The sequence below is a fragment of the Aphelocoma coerulescens genome, chromosome 3, assembly GCF_041296385.1.
Source record: "Aphelocoma coerulescens isolate FSJ_1873_10779 chromosome 3, UR_Acoe_1.0, whole genome shotgun sequence".
NCBI classification, from domain to species: Eukaryota; Metazoa; Chordata; class Aves; order Passeriformes; family Corvidae; genus Aphelocoma; species Aphelocoma coerulescens.
Genome location: NC_091016.1, coordinates 54,129,638 through 54,152,767, shown reverse-complemented (window position 1 = coordinate 54,152,767; position 23,130 = coordinate 54,129,638). Strand labels below are relative to the sequence as shown.

General features: G+C 34.1%; 1 protein-coding gene across 5 annotated transcripts in view; it reads right to left on the bottom strand.

Annotated features, from left to right (window-relative positions):
* RYR2 (ryanodine receptor 2) overlaps positions 1–23,130 on the bottom strand; it is a 392,986-nt gene that overhangs the window by 55,865 nt on the left and 313,991 nt on the right. For all 5 annotated transcript variants that reach the window (XM_069010345.1, XM_069010346.1, XM_069010347.1 and 2 more), the window contains 12 exons: positions 22,347–22,587; positions 21,865–21,952; positions 20,319–20,411; positions 19,795–19,965; positions 18,769–18,828; positions 14,494–14,628; positions 12,774–12,808; positions 11,159–11,272; positions 10,424–10,520; positions 6,076–6,179; positions 5,474–5,525; positions 5,286–5,339 (listed from right to left, as the gene is read on the bottom strand). In XM_069010345.1, the coding sequence (XP_068866446.1) occupies positions 5,286–5,339; positions 5,474–5,525; positions 6,076–6,179; positions 10,424–10,520; positions 11,159–11,272; positions 12,774–12,808; positions 14,494–14,628; positions 18,769–18,828; positions 19,795–19,965; positions 20,319–20,411; positions 21,865–21,952; positions 22,347–22,587 (1,244 nt within the window). The remainder of the gene's footprint in view (positions 1–5,285; positions 5,340–5,473; positions 5,526–6,075; positions 6,180–10,423; positions 10,521–11,158; positions 11,273–12,773; positions 12,809–14,493; positions 14,629–18,768; positions 18,829–19,794; positions 19,966–20,318; positions 20,412–21,864; positions 21,953–22,346; positions 22,588–23,130) is intronic.

The following is a 23,130-nucleotide window of genomic DNA, read 5'->3' as shown; positions in this document are numbered from 1 at the left end:
ACACACCCCAAACAAAACCAATCTTCAATGAAGAACAAATCTATTTTATCTTGGATGCCTTCAATTCAAATGGGAAAACATTGACCACTTATAAATGTACGTACATGTGTTCTCATATTATAGACTTTTTCCAGCAACCTACCAAACCAAGGAAACCTTAGAATTATACTCTTTGAAAGCAGAAACCCAAATATTTTTGACTTCTTCTTTTTTTTTAAAATCATTATAGGCAATCATATGCCAAAATACATTGAGCAAAACCAAAAGTTTTAGTTTGAATTTGTAGGCAACAAACTTGTTAAAACTAAAGAGAAGCTGTAACTGACAAGTGTGTCACTGAAATTCTTAATTTTCTCCTAATTCATACATAAACTGATTCTTGGAGTCTCCCTTGGAGCTAAGACATATGGAGAGGTTTGTTTGCTGCCACCACTAAGCTCCAAGACACAGACTGCTGGCATAAGATCCTACTTCTACAGAACATTCTTTTTTCTTTTTTTCCTCTTTTTTTTTCCAATATGAAATCACAAAATTCAGTTAAAGAGAATAAACAAAAAGATGGAAAGAGGAGAAATTACTTTCAGCTATTAGAAGATGAAAGCTTCTCCTTTGAATTGTCTTCATATTTTATACTTTTCAAGACTTCTGTTTAATCCAGAGAACAAATCCTACTAGGCAGGTCTTACAATGGCAAAACATCTGTTCATTTCAATGTCAGGCATGCATAATCTATGTAACTAAAATATCAAGTAGTCATGCATAATAATATCTTTTTATATATATACTTTTATATATTTTTTAATTCTTTAAGTAAAATATATGTTGGTTGCTGCTCTATAAATAAAACTGAATTTTTCCTAACTCACTCCTTTTGGACTTCACCACTGAAGCATCACTGCTTGTTTCAAGGCATTTGGATTACAGAACCTCTAAAGGTCCTTTCCCACCCAAACAACTCTATGCACAAATAATTAATTCTGTAGTGTAGAGAGTGAAACCATATATTAGGTTTCATACAATCCATCACATGTAACAAAAACTGATGAAAAACATATTTTTACATACTGATTGGAATGGTTACTTTCTTAGAACTGATAAATTGATTATGGAGTCTGATTTTAATTCGTATAATAAGTAGTTACTGATTGTAAATACGTCGTATATGGATTCAGTGGTTTATTCAGGATTTGTGACAGTAAGAGGTAAAGGCAGCCATCTTCAATGGTCTGGAGCCTTAGGAGGTTGCATTATTTGTATGTACTGAAACTTGAAAATTTTTGTCTGAGGTGACAGCACAATGTATCATTTTGTCAAAAAGGTGGTGAATACAGAAGTCTATCAACAAAGTTGCTACCTTTCAGCAACAGGAATGAAAAGAACTGACATAGGAAGCTCCCTTTCTCCCATTTATTTTCTTCCTGCGAGGAGTCAATTTAAATCAATTTAATAAAAATGAGTTTAAAAATAAGAGCTAGATTTTGACTCTTCCCTTGTGTTCCCATCCTACTCATATTTAGAGCACATTAGTATGTAGCAGTGACTCAAATGCAGAAAATTATTTGCATTCAGCTAGTGAAACAGTTTGATTTGAAAGAATTTCCTATCAGATAGAGTCAAAGGGGACGGTGACACCAACTTTACAGGGAGTCAATTGAGCATCTATTCAATATGACAGAAAATTAACTTAGAGGCAAAAGGGCAAGGGGCAAAGATACCTATAATAACTCAAAGCAAATACTAGCAGGTAAGTGCTTACAGGAACATACCAACATACAGAGAACGTTATTGTTACCTCCCTATTGTCCACACTACTAACCCAATACAGATTAATTGTACAAAAGTGCATGTACTACACTGCATGAGATATGGACATAAAAACTGTCAATAAGATACACTCGGTATTTTCATCACATTCTCAGCTTGCCCAAATGTCTCTGTTGCTCTGACTGTGAAAAGATTCAAGACTTCAAACACCACATATTTTTAAAGTCTAGAGGAGCAGTAGACTTTTATCCCCATACAAACTGAAGTCAGTCTTTTCACATGCACACACAGGATAGAATAAAAGAACTGCCTTCAACATTGAAGTTTAATTACCAGACAGAAAGAAACACACAAATGCACACACAAGCACACACGCAGCTGGTATATACAGTTTCGCATCTGCACAACTGTTTCCTGTCATGTATGAAGAAAGCAAGGGTTATTTCTTCTTGTGCTTTTTTGTCCCTTTTAAAACAGTCACAGTTGACAAGACAGAAAATTTTCTATGGAGCATATAAGATTTAGTGTATGGTAACCAGGTAAGCAGAGTGATAGATATGCAATATTTCAATAGCTGAGTTATTAGAATTAAAAAAAGAAGAAATTATTAGATTGCTTATATATTTTCTTTGGGGTTTTTAAATATGCACTTTGTGTTTGTAGCAATTACAATATGTCTTAAATAACTTTTTGTGAGCACATGCATCTTCCAGGATAATGCCTTTATTGTATGAAGGTGGAATAGACCTGTGCAAATTTTTGGAGGAGTAAGAGTAAAGCTGATCCTGAAATACATCTTCTCTCCCCACAGATGCATGGGAACCTCCTTCTTTTGTGATCTGAATGTTGACAGAAGGCTAGCAAACAAAATACCAAAATCATCCTGCTCTTTTCCACGGAGAAGGTTATAATTGTTTCCCTACATTACCCATAGGAAATTAAATTTGAAGTTACTGACTGAAGCCTGACCATTAGCTAAATCTGTGCATGTCAAATCTCAAGCAATTCATCTTTATTTACTCTGGCTGTCATTAGCCACAGCACAAATAACTTTATTTAAACATCTCAGAACCACACCTTCTCCCAGAATATCAACCTTGCAGCACTACCAGCAAGCAGCCTGAGTCAACAATGGGAACTGAGACGTCTACCTGCATGAAGCAGGCAAGTAGTCTGCTGCATAGCCATGGGACACCCTTTAGAACAAATGGTGAGGCTTTCATGATGAAACACAAAAGGCTGTGTAAGAAATTGAGCCAATAAAAAAATTGACCCTGAAATTTCGGAGCTATTGCCTCTATGTTTCTAGAGAAAACATGGAACAACTAGGAATCATTTCAGGTAAGGAGTAGCTAAGGAATTTCTATCAAATACTGTAATGATGAAGGCTAAGGACTCAGTCAGTTCCAAAGGATCTGAATCAGACGTGAACTATGACTGATGCTCTCTCTGTGACAGATACTGGAAACAAGTCTACCACTATATCAGAAATGTCTGTCTGCTCAGATACAGAAGAAAAGCTCAACTACTTTCCCTTAATAGCCAAATAAGTTGTTTTAATAATTCAAATTAAGTTATAAGCAGATAAGTTATAAAGAAGGTAACTAATGCACAAAAGGCATGAACAGCAAAACAACATGGACAAGCCAAATGACACTGTTTTCCCCAAAACAGTATCACAAATTTATATGGTATATTCTGCATAAATAATTCCTGCAATATTTAAAGAACTTGTGCACAAAAAAGGATTTGGTAGAGATGTCATGCTGGAACTGAAATGTTAAAAACGATTTCAAGACCCTTTAATTGAACTTATCCAAGATGTTGGGCCTGAAAAATCACAAAATTAGACCCAGACAAATACACACATATTTTTTTTGTTTTACCTTGCTGCGTTGTGATCCTGTCACCTTAAGGAAGGGCAAGGAAGAAGCGAAATAGTAATAAGAAAAAGAAGTCCAAAATTTTTTGCTGCAGGTGACTGACCAAATACATACACAAACTTGTCTTTTGAACATATAAACACATTATTTAAGCATAAGTTTCACAGCTACAGGAAAAATAATAAAGAGAAACAAATGAATAGGATCTTCTCTCAAAACAAAAAATTGAATGCTGAACATTATAATTTAGGTAAGGAGCACTGACAAATTCCTTACTGATAAATTTCTTCATCCACCTTAATGACTTCCTATTTATAAATTTTCACATTTATAAGCACAAGGTTTTGATATCTAACAAGCACGTACGAGCTAGGTGATAGAAACTTATAGGAATGAATATTCTTTGTTTAGTCAATAGTAAGTCAGATATTGCATTCCCAGAGGAAAAGAAAAAAAAATCAGAAAAACCCACTGAAATTTGGTTTCATACTTAGATATTTACCAAGAAACAAAAATTTATATATTATGTATATTACTTGTAATTTTTAAGTGATTGAAAAGACTTTAGTATCGATATTCTGATTTCTTTATACAGTCAAATAGGGAATATGTACTTAAGTAATTCAGTGCTATATCATGCAGCATCATATAGAAAACATAGAGAACATTCTGTGTTTATAAAACAATGGAATAAAAGTAAAAATGACCAAACCACTCCTCAGCATTTAGAACAGCACAGATAGCTTTACAGCAAAACAACCAGTATATTTAGAATTTTTAAAAGACATAATAGAAGTGTTTATTTCTGTTTCTGTGTTTTAGTAGAGATATGAAATGTAAGTATTAATTGAGTTGAAAGACATAAGAGACACTTTTTAATGTCAGAATTGTAATATGCCAAAAGACATTAAAATATTAAAAATATTAACAAGCTAATTCCCTCAGAAGAGACAAATTTCTTGCAAACTCCATTTTATTAATGGAAAAAGAGAGACAGGTCCCAGAACAAGCACATGACAAGGACTCATCTCTTACACCTGTAATCAACTCATATGTATATTCTTAAACAGTGATGATCACTAAAAACTCAACAGTAAACAACAATAAATAAAGATTTCCTGCTCTCAACATAAACAAAAATCTTAGCAGTACCGATGAACAAAACTTCACATTTTATTAAGAAGCACTAATATATATGTGAACATAAAACCACTGTATGAATTACTGGTACTGAATGCAAATGACTACTGCAAAAAATAGTATTATTTAAGTATTTTAGAAATCCAAACTAAAGGGAGGGCAGAATAATTTAAAATATACAGTCTGTTGTTATCAGACTTTTAGAATAAGTCATTGTCTGTAATATATAACTAAAAAAGTTGAAATCAATGAGATAAATATGTAAGATCCACTAAATTACTCTCTATATAATCTTATATTATGTGTTATTGTGCATGTTTTTCTTTCACTAGTATTAATCTGGAGACTCATATCTGCCATATCCAGCTTGTGACATGCAGTTCACTGGCATAATAAGCTGCAGTAAGCCATGAACCAAGAAACATAAATGTCAGCTGGAAGCTATGAAATAATGTCTAACATGACAAGAAAAAAAAAAAAAAAGAAGTATAATCTTACTTCAAAACTCTTCACTTCTTCTTCACCATCATCATCTTCTTCATCATGGCAGCTCTGATACCATGTAGAAAGAAAACATTTACTGATGACTCGCAATTTACTGATAACACTTCACAAATTATTTCTCTTGATCTTCCTCACTAACTTAATTAAAACACAAAATAAGCAAAAGATACCAAACAAGTTACCTTTGCCATAATGTCAGCATAAGCCATATACAGGAAATCTTCTTCCAATTTGCTGGTTAATAGACAAAGGAAAGGTAAATGAGGAAGATTAGAGTCATTATAGTAGAACTGAAGTGCCAAGATATTTTTAAACATCTTATGCATATTTTTAAATAATTTCTATGCTCAAAAATAATAACAAAAGTATTTTTTGGAAAATTAAGACTTGATTAACTTATACAAATGGAAAAGTATAGCCAGCTACAAACACAGTACTCAGAAATTCATAAACACCTTCCAATAAAGTGAATATAGTTAATTTTTCAATTATACTTAGAATTACTTCATATTCTGAATATAACTGTCAATAGGGAACATAGACAGAAGACAGAGGAGTAGTATGCCCTGAACACAGCATCCATAACTGTGAAAAAGTCCTGTTAAAATCTCTTTACATACCACAAGCTAAAGAGGTTTGAGTGTAACTCAAACTCACCATATGTTCATACACATGTTTTGGCCTAGATTAGGTAATCTCACTTGAAAAGAGACATATAAGACTTCAAATAAAGGAGTATTCTGAAAATCTGCATACATTCTGTAGTCTCTCACACCATCCCTACCATTTTTCAGTCAAGGCTGTTCGACTGAATAGCAGAATAAGTTGATGTAAAGGATCAACTCTTTTAAGGCTTTCATCTTCTTCTGGTGGTTCCTCCCCAGGTTTCTTTAGGGAAAAAAAGATTTTTAAAGTACATTTAATTATCTATAGTGAAAAATGTTTTACTCTGTGCAATTTACTAAACATTAAATATTAACATATGTAATTTTGATTTGGACAGCCAGGAGGATGCAACTTCCAACAAAGTATGAAAAAACTGAACCCTGACTGTGTTTATGACCATGAAGACTCACAAAGATGATATGACTTGCAAAGCTTTGGATTTCCTCTCCTCATAAAAATTAACCCCCTCCCCTAGATTCTGAGAATAACTTCAATCTTTTAGTCGGTTATCCAGAACCAGTGGTAAACAGATGCCTGCATTTACTATTATACTGTTTGTTGCTCACTATGCTAAGCAGCTTCATCAGATAAAAATAGAATCCTGTTTCAAGTCTATTCCAAGTAAAATGTTCACTGAGAAATTATGAGAGACTTTGAAGTAGAAGAAATCCAAAGCTGAAGCTCAGCAGTAGTTTTAGACACAAGGAGCTCTATCTACCAACAACAGTAATGTTGGCGGGATGTAGAATTTTAGGAGATGACAAATCAATAATGTACAAAAAATATTATATATGATTCAATGATATATATAAATGCATTTATATATTTATATATTTATATATTTATATATTTATATAAATAAAGAGGGTTCTTTTCTAATGTGTTATTTTGCTTTCAGTTTTAGACAGCTCTAGTTAGTTTTCTTTGAAAGAAAAATGTAGTCCTAAATACTTTAATGACAACTACCAAAGCAGTGCTCAGAAAAAAACCTATACAAATCTGTCCTCCGACTTCTTGTGTTTTGCCAAAAGACATTTAAGAAAGTAAGTTTTATCTATCAGGTTATTAACAAAATTGCTTCATCCAGGCACTTTTTTCTATGAAGACTCTGGTAGCTCAAAGAAAATTGGTTGCATAAAATATGCCCACACTTCCTCCTTGTTTTCACCTAGCACTATACACCAAAATACAGATAAAAAGAATTCCATGCATTGATAAGAGAGCACAAGTAATAAATTACTATATTGTCATATGTTATCTGTTAAGCAATAAGGATGGCTTGGCCACTTCAGAGATTCAAGGAAAATGGATTGTTGTCCATTAAGAAAACAAATTTTGCATGCCAAACAGATTCCTGTGGGAATGCTTATAGGTGGTCTATGAGTACTACTCTTTCTTATAAGCCTGTGAAGTCCACCTTTCCCACTCAGCTGTACCAAACATGAGCAGCTGCAGCTGAGAATTCCCTTCAGTTGACATATATGCACAACTATTGTTTCATATGCCACTCTATGATCACCATACAAGGTTCATTTCACATTTTTCAGTATGTGATAATGTGATTTACAGTATCAGTAACAAGACCAGAACAATGACGGATGTCTTCCCCTTCTCTTTGTTTCAATCTCATTTAGAATGCTGACCTTTCTCTTTAATTAACTGGCAGTATTCTGTACTTCATAATGTTATCAACCAGAGTATCTCCCTATGCTATAAAAACTGATGAAACAAAAGGGCAGAAGTTCTGTTAATATGTTACTAGTTTACATAGATTTATTGCAATTAAATGGAGGATCAAATTCATCAATGAGTGTGCATTGTTAAGCACAGCATGAACACTAGAATCAAATGATTTTCTGACATTTCTGGGAAATAAGTATGCTTAATTTTCAATGTCTTGAGACATTTGCCCTATAGTTACGTAGGTGTAAAACAAAAAGCTTTAACTGAATGTAACATAAGAAGATAAAACCAATAGGGTAAGGTTTAGCTGCCATTTCTAAATCTTGAAGACTTAAAAAATATTATTTTATATAATCTAATTATATTATTATTTTATATAATCTAAATTTCTATTAAACATATTTTTCTTACAAGTTATGTCCAATAACATCTACCAATAAAACAAATCAACAGTTATGTCAAATAAGCTTAAGTGTTCATATAACCTATTTATTTAAGCAGAAGCATTTTTAAGATTAATAAAAATGATGTTAACATCAAATATCAAAAATCTAGTTCCCTCAGAGGTTTGATTTGTTGAATCACAATTAGGAATCAGCACAATTAAGCTGCTCAAAAAGAGGACAAGGGCATACTTTTCTCCTTTAATTTTACAAGTGGAAGAAGCAGTATGACTTTTGTATAATAGACTTGAGGACAGAAGATTCATGGAACAAAACTGCAAGCTTCAGTTCAGTTCTCTGCTTTTATGTGATGGAAATTATCAACTCCCACATCCCAGAAAAAGCTCTTACCACAAGTCTATAAATTGCCTGGATCTGGCAAAGTCAGGAAGAGGGTAGCTTTGACTGTATTTGTTCCTTTAAATTATTTTTACTTAGCAGAAAAGAATGGCCAAGATTCTCAGTATTGAGAAAGAACTCACTACAGCATAAAAGATTGCAGTTTACTAACTACAGAGAGTTAAAGGACAGGAATCTTGCCCACAGTTCCTGAGTCCTGGATTGATCCATTTTCCTGCTTAGTATGTGAACAGTCCAGAAACTTCAGACAATCCTTCAAGAATACATTAGAGAGCCCAAGGCACCGCTTTTCTTCCCTTCCAGATGAGTTCTGCCACCACAGCCTGGGCTGTGATTCCATCTTGACAGTTCAATAAATTTTAAATTCCTTGCTACACCAGGGTATAGTTTCTCTAAGAGGAACCTTCAACAAAAGACAACTACAACTTTCATGATGTCCACAAAGCATTCTGGATTCACCCTTCTGAGAGTGAATGCTCTATGGCAGCAAGAATGTGATAGAAATTTATTTAAAAGACAGATGGAGTTTTGTGTGATCGTTTGATTGAAAGGTGCAATACATCTCTACTTAAAAGATCAATGGGAATACACATATCTGTAGGTTTGAGGAATTACAAGGAAATTCCTGTAGTTTTTTAATAAGGGATGATATAAAATCCAGGCCAGTCTGTTTCTGTCTTCTCTGAGACAGTTTTTCACTCAAGCTACCTGTTGGCAAAGAGTTATTAATAAACTTAGTAAGTACATAGGTTTGTCAGGGAGGTAAGGAGATAACCCTTCATGTCAGTGTAGCCAAATTACCATGCTGGGTTATTTCTTTACATCTACACACCTGCACATACATGCACACATGCAAAGAATTGTGTTATTCCACTGCACACTCATGCTCCCAACTGCTGAAATATAATTATTTTTGAGATTGAACCTGCACTACTTGCATTGTGTTGGGATACTTAAGGATATCAGTTTAAAAGTCTGTATACAAAGTAAACATTTGTAGAAGTCTCTTGTTTTTTCACAATGCTTGATCCTACTATAAGGATGCCACAAGAAATTAACTCTGCATGTGTGCAGGCAAAACTGAACTTCCATAGTCTGTCTGTGTTGAGTTCATTCCTACTGATTTCCCTTTCACTATTTTGATCCTAATTTTCAAAATTGTTTACAACTTGGGTAGCTGGTTTTAAGCACAAGCTTTAAGCAGTAAAAGCAAATTATTACTTCTTTTCTAATAGAAATTTTACAGTTAACTTCCTCTCTCTACTGCAGAGAGCAGGCTCTCCTTACAATGAAAGGACTGATCTCAGACTGTGTTCTGTTGGACTTCCCAGTATGAATTCCTAGTACTAGTTCTTGCCCAACCTGTGAAAAACCTACCTTTCAGAGAGACAATTTTAAGGGATGAGGACCCCAGACTCAACTGAAAACCACCATAGGTATTTACAGGGCTAAAGATATGGCTCTAACACTTCACCATTGGGAAAAATCCTCATATTCCTGACAAGAGGATTCTTCTGTGAAGAAGAAGCAGACTCTGACAGCTTCTAAGGAACTGATTGATCTAAGACTAGAATTCCTCTAGTTTCATATTCTAACCTTTTGACTTAAACAGCTTTAATGTGCATTATGTAGTCCTCAAATACACAAAGGTTAGCTGCAAAACAGGAGGGAATAGGCTGTTCCAGTTTTCCACAGGGCAGAAGATAAGAAATAGGGGAATGATAGCAATTGATATGTAATTTAGAAAAAAAGCTTTATAAAAGATTATTGAAGCCCTGAAGCAAACTGCCTGAGGGGATTTTGGAATCTCCATCATTTGTAATTTTTAAAAAGCTATCAGAGTGACTTGGTTATAGCTCATCCCTTTGGGAAGAGATAGCTTAGGTGGTATCTTAGGTACTTCACAGATTTATAATTATTACTATGCAAGATAAATGTTAATCCATAATACATTCTTATGACCCTTTCACCCAGACATACTGCTAAGTCTTCTATCAGTTTGTCTTCAAAATAGTGTTCCTCTGTTTCAATCCAAGATTTATCATAGCCTTGAAGAAAGAGATTGACGGCTCGGTGTCTAAAAAGGAACATTTAAAACAAAAGCTGTAAACTTTTAAAAACAAGATATAGTCAATATGAATTTCCTTTAGCTTGAAGAACTGTCCAGTCATTACAAGAACAATTTAGAAGGGAAACAAAATTTCTATGGTCAAATGCACCCATTTAAAATAAAATTACATTAAAATGTTCTGTTTAAAACTGTGTCCCACTAACATGTAAAACGGATACTAAAACATAGTAATAATTATTTAGGAACAGATAATAAATAAAACTTTAAAGAAATTTAAAAATCATAATTAAATAAAATACATTGCCACATTGTTGTTTTATTTTTTAATTCAAAATATTTTCCTATTATTTTAATTTAAATATTAACATAACAGCAATAGATAAATTTGGATTGTGCTCAAATAATTGCATTTTTTTAATGTTCAGGATTAGACTTGAAATCAGAAATTGAAAATTATATTTTTTGTTATTTTTTTCAGAATATAGAAAAAAGTAATTAAACCTAATAAAAGAAAGCAATATACAAACTGTATTATTAAGTAGTTTATCAATTACTGGTTTACTATTTTTTTTCCTTTGATCTTGCCAAATAGCTCCATATGAATATTAGTGCATTTGTGAAAGACAGAATACGATAGCTCTCACCTTGGCAGATTATACAATGGTGCCATTCTAAAGCAGGCCACTACTGCTCTTTTCCTCTGTTTAGACAGCAGCTTATGCCACACTGCTTTTTTGGAACGCTGAGGATGCTCCACCTGTTACAGAAAATACACGTGGAAAAATAATGATGCAATGTCCCTAGTGCCTGGAAATAGTAATATTAGTGAAAATGTTAGTTAACAGATAAATTAAGTAGAAAAGGAACAGAAGAGGAATAGATCAGAAAAAATGTTACAGAGTTCAAGCATTCAGCCAAATCATAGAATCAGAATTTAGAAAATAAACTTAAAGCAAGAATCTCCCTTTCCTGGTATGATACAGATATTCTTCTTTTTCACTTCATTCAAGTTTTTCTATCTTTTAGATAGAATACTATCGCAAATAAGGCCATCTCTCAGAAGACCTTAACTTTCAATGCAAAGAATCTTCATTCATTCTATCTTTTATATGTAACTCTTTACACATGTACAGGTAAATTGTACAGCTTCACATTCCATCAGAAAATATTTTTAAAGAAATTTTCATGGATACAATCATCTTTTATTTGTAATATGTACCATGATGAGCTACAACGGAAAGGAATTAACTTTAAGAAAAAGTGACAACTACAAAGACTTAAGACTAAATCTTTTCCATGAATTAGCACAGACAGAATGTACATAAAATACATCAAAACACTTTAGCTACATTTCATAAAACTACAGCTTCATCTTAAGATATATTCTCTTTCTGCATCCTGGCTCTACAGTAGCATGACATGAAATTGGGTGTGCTCCATCTTCATCTTTTACACTTTTAGAGTTTTTCTTCTACCTTTCATCCTTGTTACCATCTGAAGAAAATGACTACTGTGCTGAAGAGCACTTGCATACTTCTGTAGACAGCCTGACTGGATAACAGGGAACTATGATTGCAGGCTGTGCTACAGATCACTCTTTTCCCACAGCCTATTCAGAGTTTCTGTGATTTATTTCACAGATCTTCCATAAAGATTATATAATTTGATTTAACCTACACAACTGTTGTAGAGTTAAGAGGGGGATGACTTTTGGGGGGTGCTGTTTGGTTTTTTTATGGAGGGTTTGTTTCTTCTACAAACAACTATGCTCCTCTGTGTTCCAACAGCATCAAAGAAGGCAGTGGAAGTTAGTATTTCTACTCTGAAAGACTTAGTAATTCTCCCTTGCAACAAAGTCAAGCATTATATGTAAAATATGTAGTGACAATTCTGATGTTTATGTAGAGCCAATATTCAACCCAAATTTAGTTATCCAGTTTAGTGAAATACAAAAAAATGTTAATAGTTAAAAAATGAACATTTAATTAAATGAACAAAAACACTGCTATTCAGTGAAATATGTAATTATACTTGTAAGATTAAATGGTAACAATCTTAAACAAGTTCCTTCTAAAAGATAAAATGCAAATAAAAAGTATTTTTTTAAGAGAAAGTATAAAAAAGTGTTCACAGCAAACATGTTTACTGTCACAAAAAAAAAGCCAGCACTAGTAATTTAAAAGTCATTCAAATCCAAATGTGAAAGTTAGGTAATTAGTAATATCTTCACAAACAATTATAAATCCCTCTATACTTTCCCAAAAGAAATAGCCTCGGCCTACGCAAGCAGATTTCTGAAAACAATAAAAACAAAGAAGTTAGCTCTGCCTGGAAAGAAAACACAAAGAATGAACTGATTGTTACAAGTGCAATACAGAAAGCATTCCGAGTATGTATATATGGAGAACAGAGTGTTTGTATACAGAGAGCAAAGGATTACTCAAGACTATCACAAAAACAGATGCAGTGCTCATATATTCACTCATTTTAAAACCACCGTATTTCCCATTTCAGTAACAAAAGCTCCTACAGAAGATAAGTAAAGCTGTGGGGCTAAATCTTTAAAGAAATAGGTGAAAGGTAGTCATAAAAAAGGCAGAAAGCATTTGCTTGACAACAAGCAAAGCATTTACTTGGCTAAGTCTGACCAGAAGTACTGATCTTAAATGTTGATCTGGTATTACAATGAGAATCCATCCTGTTCTGTATTACTGCTGTCAACTTGGATAAAACTAGGGTAAAAGAGAAAACCTTTTTCTCCCCTATGTTTCTAGCTTTTCTCTAGCCTTCTTTCCTCACAGCAACCCTATATCAGCACCCATTCTCCTGTCTCGCTGTCTCTCATAGGCAAACTATGATTGACAAGGATTTGCTTCCATATTCTATCATGTTTTGCTTTCTCCACACATATTCAGCAACAGGTAAAATTTAGTGACTCCTCCTCATTCTCTTCTACAAAACTGTATAAGGCTGTTGAACTTGCAGCAAGTCCATATCAAGGCTGGCCAACTATATAAAGAAGAGCTGTGTGATGCAACAGACGGGACACAGATATTCACATCACACACCGTCTGCAGAGTGTATATACAAGCACACTGGCATATCTCTCAGGTTCCTATTGACCGAACCAGTGACCTCATCACAGTGTGGAAGCTTCCTGACATCGGATCTGAAAACTTTCTGAGTGAAACCAACTAATCTAATGAGAATGCAAGAGAACCTTGAATTTTCAAATGTTCTTCGAAAAGGGAAAAAAAAAAAAAAAGTAAATTCTATATGAAGACAGTTTGTAGTCTAGGGTATGCAATCAGCAGTGTTCATCTCTGCCATTAGGAATACCCTCCAAGTTAATGTCCTTTTTTTTCACTATATTTTAAAAAGAAAAAAAACACGGAATAAATCTAAAGTGCAAAATAGGTAACAATTCAAAAAGAAAAGTCACAAAATTAATTTATCAACTAGTCTTTAACCTGTAAGATGTATCAATATAGGAGATTTTTTAAGGTCATATTTTAAAGAATACTGCTACCAGAAAGGACACAAAATAAAATACAGAATTACTTAAATGAAAGTTACAGTAGTTCAGGTTACATGGGAACCTCATATACTACTGCAAAAAATATTAGATAATACAGTAGACCTTTTTGCCAGATTCTGAAGCAACTTAAAACATTCTGACAGATCTTTCTCAGAAAAAATGATTCCTCCAACCTGCTTCTGCTGTTTCTTGAATGCAGCAAGGAATATATGAGATGGCCAGACTGGCCAAACAAATTGTTGTTGGAGCTGCTGCAAATACACTGTGAGATAGATATGACCAGGATATTGGACTACAAAACACAAGACTAAGCACGTAAGCAGTAGTCATCAAAAGAAAGAAAAAACAATATAACATTAAATATAGCAGGTCAAAGCACAAATGAAAGGGTGAATCTTTTATTTAGATAAGAAGCAATGGAATTGGTAAAGTGTGTCTAACCTGTTCCAGGTGAAACAGTACATTAGCTATATCAAGGACCCTTTCCACAGTCTTCTCTGGGTCTGAGGAATCTTCAGTCCTGTTTGGTAAATCTTTGTAAAGTGCCATCTGCCACCTAATGGCGGGATCCTCAAGCTGCAGGAGAAAGATTTCACATGTCACCAAGGCAAAATGTTCCAAATAGTTTAACTAGCAGAGAAACTGGTTCAAAGGTCAACTGAAACACTTTATATGGCTATCCTACACCTTTACATGGCTAACCCACATAGCATCCACTACACTGTGAGATCACGATTAATTTGTGCAATGCTTTTTAAGAGCTTCCATAAAACATGAAGTGTTTTGGGTTGGAAGGGACCTTTAAGGCCATCTAGTTCCAGCCCCTCTGCCATACACAAGGACACCTTCCACGAGACCAGATTTCTCAGAGTCATGTCCAACTTGGCCTTGAATACTTCCAGAGATGATGCATCCACAGTTTCTGTGGGCAACCTGTTCCACAGAACTAAAACACTAATAATCATACAAATAGCAAAAGATCATTGGTCAACAAATAGCACTGGCACCAGCAATGAATATAATATTTGAGGAAAAGTAATGAATATGAGGTACACAGCCATAACTTAGTACACTGCCTTTCCCATTATTAAATGAAACAACATTGAAAGTGTTGCTCTGCTAGTCGGGATTACTTAGTTTTCAGTCATGAAAATTAGAAGTACTGCTATTATTTATGTCTATTATAAATTTTTTTAAATTGTTCTAAAATCCTAATTTTACTGATTACTAGATTAAAAATTAAAAAATAATTTTGAAAAATTAATTCAAGGTTCATTTGCTTATCAGCCTTCAAATTATAAAGAACCATAAGAAGCAAAATGGATTTTATTACATTTTTCTCTTTACATTTCATTTTTTCTACTTCACTGCTCTGTAGTTCTCTGTTTGACAATTAGTGATTTCTTTTTTGGTTTGTTTTGTCTCCCCAGTCCTTCTGCTAATCAACACTGATGCAACACACTTTGCAGCCATTTATTGTGCCAATGACACTGATGACCCATTTTACTGAGAACTGTGGCCAGTGATCATTCCTAATTATGCAGTTACTGTTGAAGACACACTGTCCCAGATGGCTGGAGAACTTAGAGGCTAAACCCTACAGATTTGCATAGGGCTTGAACTCAACACTTACTTGTCTAAAACTTCTTTGTGGATCCAGATTTCAATTTGTGCCTAAGGTGAGACAATAATGCTAATTCACCTCCACAAAACATATTATGATACACGGTTTACTCAAGTTCCAGGAATGATTAAAAACTTACACAGTCGTTCATTAATAGCTTATTATAACCTAGAAAGCCACATTTTGCAGGCATTTCTTCCACCTTTCGGCTTTTCCATTTCTTAACAACTGTCACATCCACAGTCTTTGTGTGAGCATTTGACTGGATCATCATGAATGGATAGTCCACAAAAGACCTTTTAATCACAGGTGGAGATGTCTTTTGATCTGAGGACTCCTCACATTCTATCAAGGTACAGCTTTTTTGTATAGGTAGTTTTCTAAGGGTATGAGTAGTTGACATTTCAAGATGTGAATTAGAATGGCTGGAAGAAGATTTTGGTGACTTGAGCTTCATCCATGTCAAAATGAATGCAAGTTTCGTCATCAATTTCTTGAAATAAAAGGCTTGGTACTGAGTAACAGCATGCAGGCATGCAAGGAAAGGAAAGACAGAAACAGGGTGAAGACAAATGCACAAATGTAGACAAAGGTAGACAAATGCATGAAATAGACGCCACAACATTAATAGCTAAAGATTCAGAAGGATGATTCTCTAACAGTGCAGTACTCCAAAAAGGAATCTAGATAAATTACATTTTAACTCTAACATAAATAACAGAATGTTAGGTGTTTATGAGAAGTGGTTAACAGAAAACACCATTTGAAGAAAGAATATTGCTATAGTTGGAAGAAAACCAGCCTTTCGAAAAGCAGTATTTTTCCTATATTTTGGAAGCCACTTTACACAAATACCATTATAACTAAGTTACATTATTACATTATTAATTCACAGTAGTAACTAATAATTTAAATTTGTAAGACCAGTTGGCCTAGATTCCCATTATGTCTGACTTAATCAGACAACAAAAGGGTAGTGCAGGCATGATGGCATCATTTTTCTTAAAAAGAAACATCATACTTGACTGTACAGTGACTGAATCCTAATGACAGCAGAGAATTATGGAATAAATTGTATTTTGTACATAACTACTGAATTTAACTTTAGACATTACACATTCAGTAATTAAGTTACACACATTTAGTGTTAACTCTAGAATATGTCACTGATAAATCATCATTTTGCCTGTAGTTAACTACTTTTCACATAGAGGTCAAAATCAGAGTTTTTAAAAGTTAATAAAGCAATATGCAAATAGCTATAAAATAAAGCTAACTACAAGAGCAGTTTAGTTTTGTTATCTATATATCTATTACATGGCTCTCTTTCAGATTTTCATCTTCCACCAGGAATTCATTTTAAAATAGGAAATTCTAAAGTCATTGCTGAAAAGTTTCCAACTAGAAAATCCAACAATATGTACTTTGGATTAGCTAAAATTACTTTTGTCTTAATCACCAAGGCACTGTGAAACTGCGTCAGTCTAAGAAATTTAAAAGCACGTTTATTCTCATGTAGTATAAACAGAGGAGATGTTAAGTTGCTTAACAATAGCAAACTTTTAATTGAAGCATCAGAAGTTTCTGAAGAGAAAGCACAGATCAAGGTATTAGGATGTATCATTACTTCCAGGCAACAAAGCAGTAACAGACAGAAATTTCAGAACAGCAGAATGTATAAGTGAAGAAACAAAATAGAAACTGAAGTAGTTAAAACAGGAGGACAAGTGCTAACTAGCAACATGAAAACCCGGGCAAGAATTTTAACCACATGGCCCACAAAATGACAACAGACACATAATGACAATGTTGGAACAGAAATAGCTATTGTTGTCACTAAGAAAACACTCTTGAAGTTTATACAGAAAATCACCTCATATTTAAGGGTTTTATGTTCATGGCATGCACATTAAGTACCATTGGTCATTAAGATCTTCAGAAACATTCCTTTTTTCCTAGTACTTTGCCTGTGTGTTTTCTGCTTCTCAGTATATAACAATATCTGCTATACAAGGATAATTATTTCAAGCTTCTTAGGATTTAACCAAATCTTTTGCTTCCAGAGTAAACTTTTCTATGTGAAAACCCTATAATTTAACACTACTGGATTTTTATTTGTAGCATTTTATGCAAAACACTTTTGTTGTTGACATGGAAGCGATACATGGAAAGCATGATGTGAGAAAATTAATCTTCACATATTATTCAGGAAGAACCATCTCACTTCCAACTCATTAAAAAAAATTATTTCTGCCATGCACTGATTGCAGAGGAATCTAGACTTCTGAATGATTTTTTAAAAAGTGTTCAGAAAAAAAAGCACCAGATTTTCAACTCATGTTTACCCTTTTGTGACTTTTAATGAGCACAGGAAATACCAGTTTAGTTTTTTCTTGAGGTGAATAAAACATGGGGCAGGGGGAGGAGGTAGAAGACAATCCTAAGTAAAGATACATCCATAGGTATGATTCCATCTTTCTTCAATAGAGGAGAAACATACATAATTTTATTACACTTCCATATTCTGGCTTCTTTGTCTTTATTTAAAGCATTAATAAAACAGCTTAATTACACTAGACATTTCAGCACTTTTCCCCTAAAGCTATTCACCTGGCACTAACTGGAATTCAGTAACAAAAATCTACACTTTTTCCCAAAATACCTTCTTTTCCCCGGGCTGAAAAGCAGGAACAAATTGAGAAAACTGGAGATTTTCCCCTTTACAGAGTACAGCAAAATGGCAGCTTCCTTTTCGTTTACACTTCAAGCTGATACTAAGAAACTTTAAGCATTTTGCAGACTTTATCTCAAATAATAGTAGGAGTTTAAACAGTGGTAGATCTTCCTTCCATCTCCAATTTTGCATTAATGGTTTGAATGGAGAGAGATTTGAAGGGCCATATGTTATTGTATATAACACATATGTACACACATTAAAACCCTAACGTTTAACAGTTGACATAAACAAGTTACTTGACAGAAGAGAATAAGGGACTACAAGCTATCCTAATGAACCAAGGCAGGTTGTCACTATATGGCACTAACGAATTCAAAGAAAGAAAAGTCAAATTTAAAAACTGTGTATAGATTACCTTGCCCTGAAGATGAAGATTACTGCGGATGACATCTCGTACTTCATCTTCAGTGTCTTTCTGCCAATAGATTACAAATCATATAAATTAGGAATAGAAGGTAATTAGGAAAAGTTGTAATTCATTTAAATATCAACTTTGGGCTTCATCAGATGATGAATTAAACTGACAATGTGAAAGACTGAGAAAAATCTCAGAGATAAATCTTTTTTTATCCAAGCTCACGGGATCAAGTTCTGGATGGCATCATATGTATCTGTTCACAGTAACACACGAAATGTGAGTCTGAATTCAGATTACGAATATACACATACAGAAAGTTTGACCAAATAAAATCAGTAACATGAACAGAGCCTTCTGTGATTTGATTTCTGTTTGTTTTGCAGAGCTCTTATCCTTTATAGCATTCAGTTCAGGAGTCCAATTGTCATATAACCCACTAGAGTGTATAAAGTATTATAGCTTGAGAAAGGACTATACTCCAAATTACAATCACATTATTGTACTTTGAGTATATACCCAAAAGAATAACTTTTAAATCAGTCTATCCCTACAGAAATTCTTGCATTCACATGAGAGTGATTAAAAGGATTTAGTTATGATATTGAGCATAGAAGTTGAGAAACAGCTAGTTCTTAATTTTATCACAGTCACATAATCAAGTAGATTGGAAAAGACTTTTGAGATCAAGTCCGACCAAATTCAAGCTTCATAAAATATAACAAAAACTACTTTGCATTAAAAATTAAGAGAGAAAAATAACTATTTTAACTACTGAATGCTATCTCTATTCATACACTGATCATTCTGAAGTAGATCCATACTGATCCTATGTTCAAACTGAAATATTTTAAGTCATGAGTAAAATACGTAGATATATACAATAATCACCCACTGTGCCCTTATAAAAAAAATTATCATCTTGATTCTCTGTGTCATGCTGTAAGAATGAATGCAGGGTGAAATAGTCAAAGAATTCAATTAGTAAATATTTCTACCTTCTGGAAGTGCAAAAAGAGTACCTACCATGCTAAATCGATTTTTGGCCAGTGCAATTAGCTCTTGGTCTCCAGGAGCACAAATGTTTAGGCCTATTGGAAGCAATCTCTTCAGTGCTGCCACAATGAGAGAGGTCTGCATAGAGTACCTGTCACCTTTTCGCTTCATCTTCTTCCTTTCCTGGTCAGAAACTGCAGCCTGCAGAATAAAGTAAAGATGGAAAAAAAAAATCCAATATTAAACAAAAGACCTGTATTAGCAACTTTGTACTTGCCTCTGGTTTGACAATTTTCTTATTACCTATACAGGTGTGACCCTATCCAATGGAACTGGCATTTTATCATTGCCAATATTTTGCAATGCGTTTCTCAAATGACTGTGTTTTGAATCTCAACCCAGTGTTTTCGACAGATTTCTTTGCCAAAAACAAACAAACAAACAAAAACAATTTAAAAAAAGAAAAAAAAAATCAAACAACAAAAGGTTCTTCTCTGGAGTCTTCTTGACACCTTCCTTTTGCAAAGAGAAAAATATAAAAATCTTTACACTACCTTAGACATCTTAGATTTGGTGTCACTGATAAGGAAAGACATGTTGTTGATTTCATTTTGTACCACAAAGTTCTGCTCTTCCCTTTTGAAATTCTGGAAACATACAGGAGATCTCAGTTAGAAGCACTTATATGAGAATTCTATCTAAACACACCTTAAATAAAAATATAAATTAAGTAGAAATCTGTAAAATCCACAAGTCAAGACAAGGACAGTAAAAATGAACAGATGATCAACAATGTCCTTGAATTTCAGCTTCATTTACATTGCATAGCTCAGGTGGTGTATGTTTGGGGTTTTTCCCCATGTTAGAGAGAAGGAAATGTTCTCCTAGCTATGAAAAAGACATGATAAAAATCTCACTCCTCCTCTAAGTCAATATAAAAATATTGTCCAGGTTCTCCCTTACTAGTAAATTACTCACTCATTTTTTCCCCATTACAAATTTTCCACTATATTCAGGTACATAAGAAACTTTTTAAATAAAAGACTGAAATTATGAATACACAGGTGATTTCATTACCCAGTACCTATCTACAGTGTAACCACACTTTGTGCACACTGTTGTTTATAATAAATCTTACAGTCAAATTCAGGCATGAGTACAGAAGTTACAAGGCGTCTTGTTCCCCAGATTTGAGAGAATTGAAGTCATAGCATATAAAGAAATTTAGTACACACAACAGTACTTACAAAGATCTAAGGCCTGAAAGAAATCAGACTCTTTGGGGTTTTTAATTCTTTGTGTTCCAGTATAAAAAAAAAAAAAATGCCCTAAGGTATATCACCGTGTCCTGCAGCCGTAGGGAGGAGGAGAGAAGATATATCCAGCAGGCAGGAATTGTGCACCAAGACTGATTTGTTTAATTATTTTCCAAACTCTTTTATAGACTTTTTTCTTCATAGCCTAATTGGAAAAAGATCCGCCACCCCTTGGGGTGATTGGCTAAAATCCTAAAACATCCATTGTCAAAATATTTTTCTACTGTACCATAAACAAGACTTTTCAAGGCTGCAGATGTTTCATTGTTTATATAACTCTGCTACCTCTTCTGTGGGAGAGAAAAGTCTCTCACGGACTTAGAAAATAGCAAGAAAATCCTTGCTAGCAGCATTTTTGTATCCACATTCCAGTATTCACTGAGTCATGTTTTATTTAAGAAGCATCACTGCTTACTAGGTGTGATTACAAAAAGGTTATGGGGTCAAAATAACTGAATAAGGGTAAGGACACAAAACGCAATGAGCTTAGTATATTTTAAAAAAAATCCCAAAAAACCAACAAACCAGGCAAACAACAAACCCACAACAAAGCAGACTCTGCAAGAAAAACATCTTTAATCAGTTTACTATGCTACAAAACACCTACCCAACTCTCCTATCTTCTCTGCCACTTCAAATGTATCAGAAATGGGAGTCATTACTACTTTGCCATCTGCAGTTTCACTTCTGTCATTAAATGTATGTTACAAACATAACCACTAAATAACTGATCTAATGATTAAGAAATCTCATTAAAACAAGTATTTACCAAGGAATTACTTACATGAGACTTTGACCAGTAAATGAAGACCTCAGCCACCATGCGGAACAACTCTTCTGCTTCAGGATTGGGCTCTTTCAGCCATTTTGCCCTAAAATTTGGTAAAAGGGTGAAAAAGGGGATGATCCTCGCTGTCTTTATGCTTTGAAATCACTTTTCAACATTTTACAAGGATACAAGTCCACAAAACCAATCATATATGCTTTTAATCCTTTCTGGTAGAAGTGGCTTTTTGATGCCCTATTTCAAAACCCTTAAAATCCTTTCTAATCCAATAGATTTGGATTGCAATTTTGTTTTGTTTTCTTCTCAAAAAGACCCCAGCTCCTCCTAAAAGTCAGAAAGCATTAGTTTGATCAACTTCAAGATTGTCAGACTGAGTAAAAGCCACTTTAATTCAGTGCTAGGCACATCAAGGGATAAGATGCGGTATCAATAAAAAGGAAAGTTTTATGAGATTCATTGACCTATTCCTCTCCACATACCTGTTATAGTCCACAAATCTAATCAACAAAGGGTAGAAGGCATAGAGGTCCCGTGCCAAAGTGGTGAACTCATCTAGGATGAGCAGTTCAGCCTCCGACATGTCACCTCTGCCTTCTGCTCTTAGATGTTCTTCATCCGATACAACCACTGCTGCTTTTTTCTTTAGTTTATCCATCAGTGGAAGGAAGTGTGTCTTTAAGAGCTGTGGCTTCGCTTTACTTATGATGGGCTGGGAAAACACTATTTAAGGCAATGAATATTATAATATATACCTGGCCACAAAATATAACTAAAATCTTTTACCTTTTCTCCCTTTCTTGAATCTTATTTCTAGGCTACAGAGTCAAATCCTGCCCCCATTGAAATCAGCAGAAGTTTTGCCAAGAATTAAATGTGGTCAGGATTTCACAAAGTCAATTCATTTTGTCTGAGGGCAGAAATTGCAGCTTCACAGACTAAGCCTGCATGATCATAAAACTTGAAATACCTCTTTACTGGTATTCTGTCAGCATGGTATTTGTCTGCATAGTTTTATTGAGCAATGTGGAAGTTGTGTAATGGTATGGATGGATACATATATAGCTACATAGTGCACACACAAGTTTTCTCAGCTACTGGCTTCTCTTTTGAACCTTGCTTGAGCGAAGCAGCACTGGAAAGCATGCTCTGGTTATTTGAAAATCCACAGAAACAGCTGGCCTGTATTTCTTATGCACACAAATGAGACTATTCAACCATTCATTTCAGACTTGTTAGCACAAGCTTTTTGCAAATGTACTCATA